The 14,188-nt window shown below is 42.9% G+C and overlaps 5 protein-coding genes and 2 non-coding genes across 7 annotated transcripts; 4 read left to right on the top strand and 3 right to left on the bottom strand.

Moving 5' to 3' along the window:
- Window positions 1-34: 34 nt before the first annotated feature.
- Window positions 35-1,622, bottom strand: LOC6737962. Its single transcript, XM_016171425.3, has 3 exons — window positions 1,481-1,622; window positions 1,182-1,246; window positions 35-830 (listed from the first exon to the last, which is right to left on the bottom strand). Exons 2-3 carry the CDS (start codon window positions 1,233-1,235, stop codon window positions 153-155), a joined length of 732 nt encoding a protein of 243 aa, XP_016031708.1. The 5' UTR covers window positions 1,236-1,246; window positions 1,481-1,622; the 3' UTR covers window positions 35-152.
- A 353-nt stretch (window positions 1,623-1,975) lies between these two features.
- On the top strand, window positions 1,976-3,155 carry LOC6737961 (peritrophin-44). The gene is made up of 4 exons (XM_002084741.4): window positions 1,976-2,032; window positions 2,087-2,308; window positions 2,369-2,805; window positions 2,869-3,155. The coding sequence occupies exons 1-4, from the start codon at window positions 2,023-2,025 to the stop codon at window positions 3,091-3,093; spliced, it is 894 nt and encodes a 297-aa protein (XP_002084777.1). The 5' UTR covers window positions 1,976-2,022; the 3' UTR covers window positions 3,094-3,155.
- Window positions 3,156-3,425: 270 nt separating this feature from the next.
- Window positions 3,426-4,557, bottom strand: LOC6737960 (protein obstructor-E). Its single transcript, XM_016171424.2, has 4 exons — window positions 4,452-4,557; window positions 4,246-4,392; window positions 3,751-4,187; window positions 3,426-3,687 (listed from the first exon to the last, which is right to left on the bottom strand). Coding segments are annotated over exons 1-4 (810 nt in total). The 5' UTR covers window positions 4,453-4,557; the 3' UTR covers window positions 3,426-3,462.
- A 716-nt stretch (window positions 4,558-5,273) lies between these two features.
- On the top strand, window positions 5,274-6,642 carry LOC6737959 (probable chitinase 10). The gene is made up of 4 exons (XM_039293370.1): window positions 5,274-5,321; window positions 5,387-5,623; window positions 5,744-6,228; window positions 6,383-6,642. Coding segments are annotated over exons 1-4 (948 nt in total). The 5' UTR covers window positions 5,274-5,320; the 3' UTR covers window positions 6,608-6,642.
- A 559-nt stretch (window positions 6,643-7,201) lies between these two features.
- Window positions 7,202-13,502, top strand: LOC6737955 (GATA zinc finger domain-containing protein 10). Its single transcript, XM_016169638.2, has 3 exons — window positions 7,202-7,717; window positions 11,396-12,081; window positions 12,154-13,502. The coding sequence occupies exons 2-3, from the start codon at window positions 11,426-11,428 to the stop codon at window positions 12,926-12,928; spliced, it is 1,431 nt and encodes a 476-aa protein (XP_016031705.1). The 5' UTR covers window positions 7,202-7,717; window positions 11,396-11,425; the 3' UTR covers window positions 12,929-13,502.
- Trnav-aac lies at window positions 8,719-8,791 on the top strand. Its single transcript has one exon. It is a non-coding gene; the product is annotated as a tRNA-Val (tRNA).
- Trnav-aac lies at window positions 9,235-9,307 on the bottom strand. Its single transcript has one exon. It is a non-coding gene; the product is annotated as a tRNA-Val (tRNA).
- Window positions 13,503-14,188: the final 686 nt, after the last annotated feature.

The following is a 14,188-nucleotide window of genomic DNA, read 5'->3' as shown; positions in this document are numbered from 1 at the left end:
TTAAGCGCTTTTGGTGTATATAAACTAACTTTACTTGGTAATTTGATATCTTTTAAGGATAATTATTTATTTGGAGATTACTTGATAATATGTTCCTTGGATAATACACATTATATGACTAGAACCAGTGCCCCTTTTAAGTCTGGACGTGCCTACTTTCCCTGCTTACGCTGGATGATGTCCTCCTTGAGCGCCCTAATCCGATCCCGCTCCGCACGGAGTCCCTCCGCTTGACCACGTAGATCACTGGTGAAGTCCGTGAACATGTTGAGCATGGAATTCAGGAGCTCGGCGTTGTCGGGAGCACCCGACGAGGTCGATGGATTCTCTTCTTGGGCACTCTCTACGGCTTCGGTGGCCACTCGGACTTCTGACGAGGTGGTCTGCCTGCTGGTCTGAACGGAGGTGGAGCTCTGGACCTGCACCGTTTGCCTGGAGGACATGTGCTCCTCGATCATCTTGGTGGTGTCCACCATGTTCTGCACGCGCTTAAACTGCGCCTTTAGGTTGGCGATCTCGTTTAGCTTCGCCTGCAGATAACTGGCCTGCTCCTCTTTGTCCTCCTCGCCCTCCTCCTCAACAGATGGTGCCTCCTCCCTGTTGGTGGAGTCTCCAGAAGCACTGGCGGATGAAGCAACTGTTACTGTCTCCGATGAGGACTCAACATGAGACTGAACCTCCTCCTCCTCGGTGGACTGCCGCACTTGTCGGCGCTGCGCATTCAGAAGGGTCAGCTCAGCGGCTCGCAAGCGCAGTGTCTCCATCTCCTCAAGCAACTGGCGGTGCTCCTCCTGCATCTCTTGCAGCTGTCTGTTGGAAGCAGCTAGGCGCTTAAAAAATACGAATAATTAGTTTTGGAAACTGCAATTATTAAAAATTGGTTAAAAAACATCATAGTTTAGTCATAGACTACATTATGACATCGAAAGAAAAATGATTTTGTATATTATTATTAAAAACCACTATTATTTAGTTCACTGGTATAGAAGAAGCTTCGTACTCAAATTTCAATTTTAACTGAAACATCTAGAGACTGTAGGCTTATTGGTGTAACTCATTCATCTTGTTGTCTAAAAAGAATGTGTCACGGTATTTATTTAACTTTACTGACTGAGTTTTCTAATTGTTTTAAAACACCTAAATACCAAGAGTTTTAGAATTTTCCGAAGACTCCAGCTTACCTCGCTCAAGGCGGCATTGTCCCCATTTTGAGGCCTATTCAGTTCGTTGACCATTTTCTGGGTTCCTGAGGAGAAGAGGGAATACTTGGTGTTATGTATATCGTGCACGTTGATTATTTTCTCAATACAAACAAAGGCCCATCGCAAGGCACTGTCTATAAATAAATGGCTCTTTGTTAAATTATTTTTCAGTTAGAATAGTGTCAGTCATCTTGGCATTTTTGAAGGCAAAACTAACAAGTGCACTTATGAAAATGTACACCGCCATACACAAAATATATTATGCTTGAAAATGCTACCTTTTAATAATATTCGAATCCTCCGAGCGATGAGCTGTGCACAAAGAGATGCCCAAATTTCAACTGAAACGATGTGCCGAAAACGAAAATATTTTGAATCGTTTTCGGGTGTGTGTAGAGTTTTTAGAAACAGCCGACAAGCTTTTCCACATTTATATGAAAGTCTACAAAGGAAACTTTTTTAATATTTAGAAAGGGAAGGTAAGAAATAAATTAAAAATATGTTTGAAACATTTTTTTTTATTGTAATTGCAACAGAAGCATTTTAAAAAAAAATTTTAATCTATTTATAAAAATATGGTTATAAATATAAGCCACTGTGTTAATGTAAATGTCTATGAATTGTATGATGATTTACGTGAACCTGCTCTGAAAACGGTGATCCAAATTTAGACCTCCAAGAGTCATCGCCTTTCCCACCAATTCATTTGCCAGTTGTTTGCATTGTGTACATCGATATAGTGATAAGATAATCTGAGGCTTGAACCTTATAAAGGTACATACTCACAAGAGTAGAGATTCAGTTGAATAAAAAGCTGACAATGAGTGGAGGTGTGCGGTACAGAAGTTGGAATACAAAACTATTATAATTTTTCTGTTTTGCAGTAGTAATATGGTACTTTATCTGCATATTTTGCGGAGTTTTTGGAGCAAGACCCAAAGACTTGGAGGTTTCTGGAACAACAGATAGCACCCTAGAAACGGACTTAACTACTTCCGGTCTGGAATATGGTCTAATTACCGGCAACTTGAGTATCTGCGGCAATGTGGCAGATAATGTGTTTCTACCATTTGTGGGGGACTGTAATAGGTACTACCTTTGTCGCTGTGAGTTTTGAGCTTAAGATCGTCATATTTTGGAATCTCCATTATATGTTTATTTTTTAGCTGGTCGAGCCATAGAGCTGCAATGCGAATGGCCTTACGAGTTCAATGCAAATACCCAGAGCTGTGTACATCCTGGTGAAGCTGATTGTCTGCCCACCTGCGAGGCCTTCAATTTCAGCACCTTCAGTTACCAGAGAACCTGCACGAGGTACGTGCTGTGCTACTACGGAAAACCTGTTCTACGGCAATGCCAGGATGGCCTTCAATACAACTCTGCCACAGATCGCTGTGATTTTCCCCAAAATGTCGATTGCGTGGAGTCCGAGTGTTCCATCTACTCCAATGCGTATCATCTGCGCTATGTTCCCAGCAAGGTTTCCTGCCAGAAGTACTTCATCTGCGGCAACGGAATTCCCAGGGAGCAAACCTGCACTGTTGGCCTCCACTTTAGTACCAAGTGCGATTGCTGCGATATTCCATCCAAGTCGGACTGCCAGGTGGGCTAAGAACAACAAGTACACTCTTAAGGGAAATAGTGGGATAACCCTTTAACTTTTTAGATTCCAGCTATGAACAGAAAAGTGCAGCAGCTATCACGACTTTCACCTGGTGCTACTGAAGGAATCTGCCCACCATCCGGGGTCCATTTCTATGTCCATGAGTCTCGACGGGATGCCTATTACTATTGCGTGGATGGACATGGTCTGATTCTGGATTGTTCGTCGGGTCTTTGGTACGATCCCAAGGTTCAGGAGTGCCGTGAACCCCAGAATGTGGGCCTGTAACATGGCTGATCTGAATAAAAAAATCTTTATGTGACGAAAGTACTATAGATGTTTCAGTTATTAAATGATTAATAAACAGTCAATTTATTTACTTAGCTAATTCGGTTGAACTTTTATTACCTGTTCCACTTCAACTAAAGTTTTATGTCGCAATAGTATGAATACATATCCAAATAGCTTTTAAACGTTAAGGATCCTTGCAAAGAGGTCATTCAATCAGTTTGTAGATTTCTTACATTTTTAGAAGATTTATAAGATACCTTATAAATAATCTGTCATGCTTTGATTGATTAATTTTCTTATCGTAATCTGTTGTATAATAAAGGCATTCGTTTGGTTGAAATCGTATTGGATCTTTATTTCGAGTAACTAGAAGCCCACGAGGTGTGGTTCCCGGCACTCCTCGCGCTTGGCATCGAACACCAGGCCGGGTGTGCAGTCCAAGGTGACTCCACGTCCATTTAGGCAATAGTAGTATGCATCCTGACGCTTCTGGTGGGCAATAAAGTGGGCGCCCTCCGATGGACACTCAATGTCGGCGAGACGTGGTGGAGCTCGGGCAAAGGGCAGGATGTTCCGCTGAAGGCTCTCCACCTGAAGGAAATGAATAGTTTTTTACACAGCTCACAGGAGACTTCAAATATCAAAAACACGCACCGTGCAGTTGACTTTCGAGGGGAAATCGCAGCTCTGGGTGCTTGGATTGTACTGTAGGCCACTTGTGCAGTTCTGAACTTGAGGCAGACCATCCATGCAAATGTAGTACTTGTCACAGCGAGCCTTGCTGGGTATGTAAACGATGTCATCCGGATTATTATTCCGGCTGCACAGGTTGTCCACGCAGTCGACATACTGCGGATAGTCACAGCGATCGGTCAGGGCATTGTACTGCAGTCCATCGGAGCACTGGCGGATCACCGGAGTGCCGTCGAAGCAGAGAACGTACTTGGTGCACGTGCGATCGTAGCAGAACGATGACAGGCCACGGTTCTTACAGGATCCAATGCACTCGACCTCCATCAGAGGCACACATTCCTGATCCCTCGCATCGAAGTAGTAGTCCGTGGGGCATTCACGGGGCACAGCTATCTCATCTGGGTTGGGAAGAGGATAATGCGGTGAACTAGATTTCCACAGGTGTTAGTAACTTACTCATGCACAGGAAGTACTTGCTGCAGTTGCCCACCTGGGGAACAAAGAGATTGTTGACCACATTGGAGCAGACATTGACATCGCCATCAGCAGCGCTACAGCTTCCAAGCAGGGCAACCAGTGCCAAAAGGGTCAGGCGACTTATCACTTTGGAAAATAAACCAAGTTAGATCATTTCGGTTCCATAGCTGCAAATTCATACTCACTATTCAAGGTTGGTTTCCTGCGGTTACTATCGTCTTACCTCGAAAAACCCCTCCATTTATAGGCAAACTGACTTGCCATTCAATCTCCGATTTGTTTTGATTCCCTGCAAATTCCCAATCTTATCAGATATGGATGCATGTTTCCATGTGGTAATTGGATGGTTCTTCCTCATTCAAATTCGGCGGGCGGAGATAAGTTCGGTGAACATGAGCCAATATTCAGGAACATACACCTCTGTCAGCCATTAGGAAACACGTGTATTGATGAGTCACAGTTGATCATCTAACCACGAATCGTTCAAGATCCGATGTAATTGTTACAAGTGTTTGGAATATTTGGATAGGATAGCCGCATTACTTGGAAGATCTAGAAATTATTAATTTGTAGTTTAAGTTTAAGATTTTCTTCAATATATATCTATTAAATTCTTGTTATATTTTGTTTTTCAATCCAATTGGAATGTATTATTCTATAAAAAGTTCGTATCTTGTCATATTTTAATCGCTATTGCGCAGTAATACTTTGAATGTTTTAACTACTTGTGCACTCAAGTGATAAAAAAACTAAACGTGCAAGGAAATTAAAACTTTTTTCATTGATATCCACGGTTTCTGAGAACTAGTCTATTTAAAACATTTCGAATATGCCTATTATCGCGATGTTTGGTGGTGACAAATTGAAAGTCGAGTCGAAGTGTTTGCAGAAATAATAGCGTAGTTTTCCTATAGAGGAGTCGTGTGCCGAAATAACCGGCTTGATAAGTCTAAGTTGGCAAAAACTCATTAGACGACAAAAGAGAGTCGATATAAAATGAATATTTCCTGGCCTGATAGCAAACAGTTGTGGCACACAGTTCAAGCTATCCAGGAGTAAGTTGCTCATGGTATGGGATTCCCCATAGTTCATTTACCTAATAAACCGTAATTTCCCCAAGTGAAGTGGCTATTAAATGGGCCCCTACTATTGATCATATTGATGGTTCATCGGAACCGGGCCGACGAAGATCTGGTAGTGGCCCCCGGTCCAGACGACGATGGTGAGGGCTTAAGTGTCCAGGATAAGGAAATTTACGATATGTACGAAAACACCCAGATAAATGTCTGCGGCAATGTGGCGGATGGAGTTTATTTGCCCTATGTTGGAAATTGCTCCAAATATATCGAGTGTGAAAGTGAGTTATATACACTAAAACATCTCATTATTTTTAAAAGCAAATGAAAAATAATTGTTCAGGCCATATTTTGTATACCTTATACATAAGTTTCTAAACTAAGCATGTGCTATTTTGTAGACAAAACCATTAAGGAAGTAGGAAGCTGTATGGATTTGGCAAAGGATAATACAGATATTTGCGATCCAAACAAGCCGTGTGAGCTGGGCTACGATCCTGTTCTCCAAGTGTGCACCTACATGGAGAAGGTACAGTGCCTGCCCACCTGTGAGTCGTTCCGATTGAGCAGCTTCTGCTACGACAACACCTGTACCAAGTACGTGCTCTGCTACTACGGCAAACCCGTGCTGCGCCAATGCCACGATGGACTCCAGTACAACAACGCCACGGATCGCTGTGACTTCCCCGAGTTTGTCGACTGTGTGGCCAACGACTGTTCCGCCACCTTCCAGCCAGAGGACATCATCTACCTGAGTAGCAAGGCCTCCTGCAGCAAGTACTACGTCTGTTCCAATGGTCATCCGTGGGAACAGGAGTGTGCTCCTGGCTTGGCCTACAATCCCAGCTGCAAGTGCTGCGATTTTGCCAAGAATGTTAACTGCACGGTGAGTAGGGGAAAGTGGATTTTTTACTATTTTAATTATATATTTGCGAATGGATCGTTTTTGTGCAACTAAGGATTGGTTTAAAGTACATTCTTAGCTGCTTCTGAACTAATTTAGAATGAAAATGTTTTTATATATACCCAAATTTATCTAGATTGATGCTGCAGCCAGGAATATTCTGCCTTATTCCCGAACCCCTCTGCGTCGTGCTGACATTAAGTGTCCCCTTATGGGAACTCACTTTTTCACACACAAATCTCGCCGAGATGCATACTATTACTGCGTCGAAGGACGTGGAGTCACACTAGACTGCACTCCGGGTCTTTACTACGATCCCAAGGTGGAGGATTGCCGCAGACCGGAATTCGTTGGTGTCTAACTGAGTTTTCATAAATAAATAATTACAACCTGTTGCCCCTTTGCTTTTGATTTTCGATTAGAAGACTTTAAAAAGTGATAGGAAGTGTTTCTAAAGAGTACATAACATTTTTGGTTGGCGTTATTAGAATAATATATATTATTTGGTATAAGTCCTTCTTATCATTCCAAGAAAGTTCCATTAGTAAGTAAAGTAATGAACAAACGGAGTACGAAGTAGTGAACTAAAATAAAATAGATAAATTTACTTACAAAATATTTGCTTATAGACGTTACAATTTGAATTGGATGGCCCGTTCACAATGGTCTTCTGTAGACGGCGCATGTGCTGTGCAGCCACAGTGTTTATTTTTCAAAAAAGAGAGAAAGAGTGCTCCACAGAGCACCCCATTCATGCTCTTCTGGTTGCAAACGCCAACCACCCGCTCGCCCACCGAGTGGCACGGCCACATATACAGAAAGCAAAAACAAAACGCTGTCTGATGGCAAAAAGGAAAAGAGGAAAACCACCCGTGGGGGCGGTGGGGAGTGAAAGAGCGCTCTGCGAAACTCATGAAAGTGAAAACGAGCGCGACGCTGGCCCAGCTGCATTCACACATTCAGTTGGCTGCGAGTCCTTGCGCCGTTCGAATCGCAGGCGAATCAGCGGCACCACCCATCGTCCAACACACAACCACCACCCACCACCCACCGCCCACCTGCGTCTCGGGCCGCAAGGTTGGCAAAATACAATTATTCGAGCGCGAGTCAGCAGCGGTGACTGATTTTTTGAATTGAATCGAATTGAATTAAAGTGAATACAAAGTTGCAAGTCGCATGAGTCCTTCGTGTGACGAGTTCTTCGCAAAAAGGATATTTATTTGCCAAGTCAGCCTGCGTGTGTGTGTGTGTGTGTCATTTGTGTGTTTGTCGTGTCGGGTCAGTTGAGCGTTCAAGGACTCTGCTGCAGCAACTACAAAATAGCTTGAAAAAACCAGTGCCAGAAACAACAATATGTGTGCAATAAATGCGAGAAACGTGACAGTAACGTGCCAATAGGCAAAAGGCATTGAAAAGCTGAAAGGAACACCACATTTCGTGGCGAACGAGAATCCGAGAAAATATATTGCAGGTAAAAAGCTTAGTGATGCACTTGAAAACAACCCACATCTGCACATTCGCAGACAGAATCGCATGCAGTCAGCGCTCATTGCTCATACGCAGCGTGTACGCCATCAAGTGGGCAGGGAGACATTGTTCCTTCTTATGGCCTTTTGATGCTACGACTGACAGACAGACGAAAGGACCGACGGTCACTCAGTCATCCAGCCGCTAAATCCTGAAAAAAGGCTTTCGGATAAAAAGGAAAAAATTGCACTTCCCGCCAACGAAAAGAGCGAGCGGCAAAGGTTAATGGCAAAAACAAACCATACGAGTGAGAGTAAAATGGCCAAAACGGGGTGTTTAAACAGCATGGGGGATTTGTTGTTGCCTTTAAGATTACAGTTTGCATTTTGTTTTGGCATCTTTGTCCAATGACGCATAGATTTTATCCAACGGAGGTGAGCATAAGTGTCTGTGAAAAGAGCAGGAAAAAATGGTTCCTGCCTTAAAGTTTACGTTTTGTGTTTTGTTTTGGCATCTTTTCCGAGTGACGCATAAATGTACATTTTATCCGCTGGAGGTGAGGATAAATGTCTGGCATTTCATTTATGGTCAATGGTCGCTTTGTTGGGATAGCTCTTTTTCCCATGAATTTCCTCAATAACCGAGGAATTTTGCTTAATAAACATTTCGTTGGCTTTGCGTGCGTTTCATTTGCACCGAATTTATTAAAAAATAATGATTTTTAAAAAGTTCTACAATTTAATACAAATATTTAAAATCACCAAAGTAATTCTTCCGAAATTTGTCTAAGGAGAAACATCAATCTAGTCATAGGAATTAAAATATAAACAAAAAGCCAACGGTTTTAAGTACCAAGCTACCGTATTTAAATTTATATATTTAATCACATTTAGATCCACTTATGATTAGCTTAGATTTCCGCTTTGATTCAATTTACTGGCACTTTGCCCAACCGAAAGCCTTCTGTGGCGCACAAGAGGCTCTTCGGACGAACTATGCTCAGCTGTTTCCGTGGTGTAGCGGTTATCACATCTGCCTAACACGCAGAAGGCCCCCGGTTCGATCCCGGGCGGAAACAGGTTAAATAATTTTTTTTTTAATTTTTCTATTTGGATTTTATATTTATTTGAACTATTATTCGGATTGATGTGAAATATATATGAGTAAATGTATTTATTTGATGTCAATTTTTGAGTAAAAATTCCATTAGGAAAATGTAATGTACGTTACATCTGCACTTAGTCTTCTTTTAATTTCTGCTACAATTATTGTCAGATTCTAGGTAAGACATGATGCGAATTAGTACTTATATATATACAAGTATATATCTGCAAGCATTGCTTTAAATATTTGAGTTACATATAATATAAAGCGAACATTAGAGAACTATGAATCTATAAATTTTGATTAATACTTAAATCCTTTATTGCTAAAATAAAGGAGCATTAAAGGAGGAACTCAACCATTAGTCTGGTGGCTACTTAAAAAAAATTTATTAAAAATACAAAAAAGTTTATCACCTGTTTCCGCCCGGGATCGAACCGGGGGCCTTCTGCGTGTTAGGCAGATGTGATAACCGCTACACCACGGAAACAGTTGAAACATGGGCGGCAAAGAGGCCAACTTCAGGCGACCTGAACTGCCGAAGGGTCAAAAATAAAACTGGTTGCTTGAGTAAAATCGGATTGTGCTATTGTATCTATTTAAGTGATTTTTATGGGAAATATTTCAAGGAGACCCAATGATTGGACAGTTTGCTTTTGTTGATGGTATTCAGCTCAATGAGGGGGAAAGAGCAGGTCTGATAATAAAATTATTTTAAGGTGGCTGCTGAGATAGTGATTCATATATGGTGCTTTGTTAAAACTAATTGAATGGGCGTTCCGCGAGGGCAGATTCACTTTCATTTTCTATGCTGGTAGACCAGAAATTACTTTTATGATTATCTAGCAAGGGCAATACCTTGCTGGGCAATGTCAATGCCCGACTTCCTTCAAGTTCCGCACAAATCTTGACCAGCATCGAGGCGAATCGAGCTGAACTCTGCCCCGAATGGTAAGCAAACTAAATGGTTGTAATCAGGGTGGCAGGAGCACAAAGCATTGAACCCTCACGCGGGATGAGGGCGATGGAAATGGTGGTGGCCAAAAACAAACCGAAATCCGAGTGGCGCCAGCCGAGAAATGGAAACGAAATGAACCTATCAAAAGGTTGTCAAAATGTCTCTTTTAAATATGTTTATTTTATTGTCCTCGCCCGTGCTCGAGTATTTATTTATTTGCACTCAGCTCTCTATGGCATTGCGTTGTGTAATTCTGCTCTCGAAGATGTTGACAGGCATTGAACTTTGAACCTAGCTGCCAAGTGGAACAGGAAAGTTCCCGAAATAAAAGTTATTTTATTGTGTGGTTGACTTTTATGGCTTGTGGTCACGGTGCTCGGTACTCGGTGCGTATGTGCACTCGATTGTTTACGCGACACGGCAAATTGTCTGTGGGATAATTTAAAAAATTCATTATTTTTCCCGCCGTCATTGTTGATTGGCTAACACCAGAGAGACCACCACCACACACAAAAAGCCAGTCCAGAGGGACAGTTCAACGAACAGCTAAGCGAGTTAAGAACCATGAATGCAAACACCAGGCACAATGGGATCGGGGGCTTCTTTCTCTGCCAAAACACTTTCAAGAGCAGAGAAAAGTACGTGTCATAATTCATCTTTGAATAGTTCGTGAACCCTGAACCTGTCAGCTTTGCTTTTCTGGCAACAAAGGTGTTCTTAAAGCAACGGGTTGTTTAGGGGTACATTTTAATTAACTTAGATCCAAATTTTACATGTTTTTTTACAACCCTCTGTTGCTAAGTTCATGTAAGTAATTGATTCAAATACTGGTAAATAAACAACTAAAACATCTTGCCCCCTGTGAACCCCACTGCCGACTGGCCATGTCCTTTCCAAACATCCCACACCCACACGAAAATCTGTCTGTGCGTTTTGGCGCGCTGGGGTCCTTGCGGCCTTGTTGGTGTTTTGGGATGTTTTGGATGTGGCTGGGTGCCAATGACACGGGAAGTGAAAGCGTTCAATGAATGTTTTATTTTTCGGTCGGGTTCCTTGACCAGGCAATGGCAGTCAACGGCAACCTTTGTTCCTTGTTGCACCTTCGAACGGGGAAGCACAAAGAGGAAATGCCAAAGCAGGTCCTGGTCACTCGCGGGTGAGAGTCAGCCTCACGAAATGGGATGCGCACGTTTCCTGTTTTAGCTTTTTGCAACAGCAATAAAGGAACCGAGACCGAGTCCGGGAACGTGGAATGACTCCCTTCCGTCTGGCAGACACAAAGCCAAATGAGTCAGATGCGCTTTGTCTAGTCAAGGATTTTACCCCATACTAAACACACAGCTTGAACTTCAAATAAGTTTGCAGCACTTAATGCCGACTGTCTGTCTGTCTGTCTGCACTCTAAAAATGCGTACGTTAAATTTGTTTAAACGAAAAAAGGCTTTAAACATAAGAAATCCTTTTAATTAGTAAATCTTTAAGTACATACATTGTGTCTATTCATTCTTTGTAATAATTAGAATATTTGTTCAACCACTATACTTCAAATGCAATTCATATGCTGCTATTTTAGTTACTACATGTTCATAGATTTTTAATAATTTTTTCCCATCTTTTTAGTTAACGCAACTTACATTTCCCGTCGTCGGCATGCATTTCTGGATTGACAAGCGCTCACAGCAGTGTGGATTTGGACGGTCTCGCGTGGCAGCATCCTTGTCGCACGCTGGCAGCGGTCTCAGCTATGGACATCCGCCACGAAGGACCAAGTCCACCAGCTGCAGCAACAGCACCGGCCAGTCAATGCCACCGGTGCATCGATCTCTGCCGCAGACGCCGTACGATATGCACCAGCCCGGCACCAGTCGCCAGTCACAGTCGTCATATGGCAACAACAATTCCCTGCACGCGCAGCAGCAGCAACATTCCAGCAGCGGTGGCACCAGCAACAACAATAACTTGACTGCCACCGGCACAACGACAACTGCCAGCAACAATAACCATGCCAGCGGAATAACTTCCTCGGCAGCAGTCCTCACCGGAAGTGGAACCATCGTTCCGCTGGTGGCACGAGGATCGCACTACAATCACCACGGCAACGCGCGCTATCAGCCAAGGACGCAGCAGCAACTGTTGCACCAGCAGCAGCAGCAACAGCCACACCAGCACCAACAGCAGCAGCATCAGCAGCAGCAGCACTACAGCTACCACCATCCGCAATTCGGCAACATGGCTGTGCCCATGAGACACTACGATGCACATCAGCAGCAGCAGCAACAGCAGCAATACTCGGGCAACGTCTATGCGTGAGTATAAAGGATTAGCACTACGGCAAATAGCTGGATATCCTGTCTAACTATCGAACTACCTCATTCCAGTGATGATGCCTACAGCGCCTATCACCACACCGCCCATCACCAGCACAGCAGCAATCACTCGACCAGCGGCAGCAACAACCAGCGGCAAGCTACAGCCTACGCCACGCCGCGTCGCCACAATTCCAGCAGCAACATGCGACACTTGACGCCAGCAGCAGCGGCAACATCATCCACAACCACTGAGACAGCAAGTGTCGCCAGTCCAGCGGCAGCGGTAGCTGCTGCACCTGCCACAATGCACAGCAACCAGTTGCAGCAGCACCATCATGCACTGCTGCAGCACGCGGACTCGCAACTGTTGCCCAGCCACCTGAAGTGCGGCATGTGCGCCTCGCTGGTACTGGCCTCCGTTTTTGTGGCAGGAACAAAGTTCTACTTCGACCACCAGGGCACTGGGCTGGAGGTGCTGATCTTCTGCACCTTCTCGGCCTTCTTTCTGGCCGCCTGCCTGATCAGCCTGTGCCGCATCCCGAAAGGCCTCTTCTCGAGTTCCAGTCGCTCGAATGGCCGAGCAGCGGTTTGCCATAGCCGCGGTGTCAACTCCTCGTTGGCGGGAACCGGAGCCGCACAGTCCGCCGGCTGCCTGCTGGAGATGAGCGAGGGACGATATCTGGAGGAGCGGCAGGTGACAACAGTGGGCGGGACGGCGGCTACAGCCGGTCCGCCACCCTACCATATAGCCATACTGCTGCCGGAACAGACGCCGGCGACAATGGGTAAACAACTGCCGTTGGATGAATCGCCGCCGCCGTCGTACGACAAGATTCTCGTATAGGCTGTCGAGGAATTGAGCCTCAGTTGGAGTTCGCGAGCCCTGATCCTTGACAACCCCTTAATGCACAATGCCAAGTACTTTTGCTCAGTATTTTTCTAGAAAGCGATATCACAGTTTATATGAACATTTACACGGCATAGATATACATTAATATAATATATATACATACATATATCAAATAAACATATACGCATACACAAATATTTACTTTTAAGCTCCGAACAATATTTTTACACTTTCTATGACTCGTACTTGAACCCAAAACTCTTCCACACCAGACCCGAACATGTCATATTCTACTGTCATTTTTGTTCTGTGATATGCTCAAGAAATCAAGAAAACATAAGCTATAGTATGTTAAACCATTAGCTACCGAACACGACAAGCCAATGCAACGAGAAAAAGATGTAGTAATAGCTTATACAGTCATTAAAGAATTCAAGCAGCAGTATTAGTAGGCAGTTAAGTAATAAATTAACCAATCAAAGGCCCAGTCATCATACAAAAAACGGAAAGAGAGTGCAATATACTAAGTAAAATATGACATATATTAAATAAAGTATCGTAAATGTAATTTCATGTTGTATTATGTATGTTGTATTATTCACGGTAAATGGGAATAAACGTTTCTGAACACAATATCTCATAAGTTACCTTGAGATAATGTTTAATACCAACTTCTAAATTACATCTGAAGATCTATTGACATATTAGGAAAAAGGGCAGTTTGCGTATTTCTTTAAATATTTACTTTTAGTACCCGTTAATCATAAAGGGATATAATAGAAGTCGTTGAAAAGTATGTAACAGGTTTCCGACCCTATAATGTATACACATATTCTTATATTCAGGATCAATAACAAAGTCTATCGTTATATTTTTTTAAATTTTATTATTTTTTACCCAATTTTTATTGATATGCCGGAAAAATGTAGAAATTTCTCGTTCGTCTCTCGTCCTAAGCTGAGTAACGAGTATCTGATATCTCGACTATAGCGTTCTCCATTTTTATTCGTAGAATTTTACATGACTAAGTGTTTGGCTATCAAGAAACTTCAATGATTTTTTAAATTTCGTCAAATTTGCCTTAAAAGATATGCATTTTAATAGCTGGAAAGAACTGTGCGTCGCTCAGTGAAAGCACACGAAATTCAGTCCATTCACATCTTTGAACATAAAAGGTTTTAAATAATGGAACACTATAAACAAACTTTTCAAATTCAGGAAGGAATACTCCAAAATCTTCAACACCAACTTCAA

Source organism: Drosophila simulans, chromosome 3L (genome assembly GCF_016746395.2).
Source record: "Drosophila simulans strain w501 chromosome 3L, Prin_Dsim_3.1, whole genome shotgun sequence".
Classification (NCBI taxonomy): domain Eukaryota; kingdom Metazoa; phylum Arthropoda; class Insecta; order Diptera; family Drosophilidae; genus Drosophila; species Drosophila simulans.
This window is presented reverse-complemented; position numbering and strand designations above follow the sequence as displayed.